This window comes from Myotis brandtii, unplaced genomic scaffold (assembly GCF_000412655.1).
Source record: "Myotis brandtii unplaced genomic scaffold, ASM41265v1 C41532520, whole genome shotgun sequence".
Taxonomy (NCBI): Eukaryota; Metazoa; Chordata; class Mammalia; order Chiroptera; family Vespertilionidae; genus Myotis; species Myotis brandtii.
The window spans coordinates 1-696 of NW_005301187.1; the positions used below are offsets into that span (position 1 = coordinate 1).

The 696-nt window shown below is 57.8% G+C and overlaps 1 protein-coding gene across 1 annotated transcript; it reads left to right on the forward strand.

Annotated features, from left to right (window-relative positions):
* Positions 1-161: 161 nt before the first annotated feature.
* LOC102262825 (sulfotransferase 1A1) lies at positions 162-678 on the forward strand. The gene is made up of 2 exons (XM_005852812.2): positions 162-401; positions 505-678. Exons 1-2 carry the CDS (start codon positions 254-256, stop codon positions 657-659), a joined length of 303 nt encoding a protein of 100 aa, XP_005852874.1. The 5' UTR covers positions 162-253; the 3' UTR covers positions 660-678.
* The last annotated feature ends 18 nt before the right edge of the window (positions 679-696 follow it).

Genomic DNA, 696 nt, shown 5'->3' on the forward strand with positions numbered 1-696 from the left:
GATGCTCAACCAGTGAGCCACTCTAGCTGGGCAGGCATTGGGATTTTTAAAAGTTCTGCGGGTAAATCCAAGATGCCTCCAGAGTTGTGGCCCCACTGTGTTAGATCCGGCCGGAATCCAGCCCAGCACTCACTGGCTCTGAGTGTAGGCAAGTTGCTCAGCCTGTTTCCTTACCTTAAAGCAATTAAACAGAAGACATTGTTGTGATGTTGTTAAGGGAGGTCGGCCCCACTCCGGACCCTGACTCGGCAGCATGGAGCTGGTCCAGGACACCTCCCGCCCGCCACTGAAGTATGTGAAGGGGGTGCCTCTCATCAAGTACTTTGCAGAGGCAATTGGGCCACTGCAGAGCTTACAACCCAGGCCCGATGACCTGCTCATCAGCACCTACCCCAAATCTGGTAGGTGATGAGGACCACCCACCCCTCTCCTGGGCTGCAGTCCCCACCTCGGGCCAGCAGGGGTGTGCCCTCAGCCCCGCTTACCTCCCATTTTCCTCTCCAGGCACCACCTGGGTGAGTGAGATTCTGGACATGATCTACCAGGATGGCGACTTGGAGAAGTGTCAGAGGGCTTCCATCTTAACCCGGGTGCCCTTCCTTGAGTTCAAGTGTCCAGGGTGTCCCACAGGTGTGTGGTGGGGTGCTGGAGGCCAGTGAGGTGGAGGGAGGGAGGACCCGGGCTCCAGCTCACTGG

Bases quoted from the DNA above. Each gene is read 5' to 3' on its own strand.
- LOC102262825 (XM_005852812.2), top strand. From the start codon at position 254: ATGGAGCTGGTCCAGGACACCTCCCGCCCGCCACTGAAGTATGTGAAG. The intron at 402-504 runs GTAGGTGATGAG...TTTCCTCTCCAG, and splicing joins CAGCACCTACCCCAAATCTG to GCACCACCTGGGTGAGTGAG.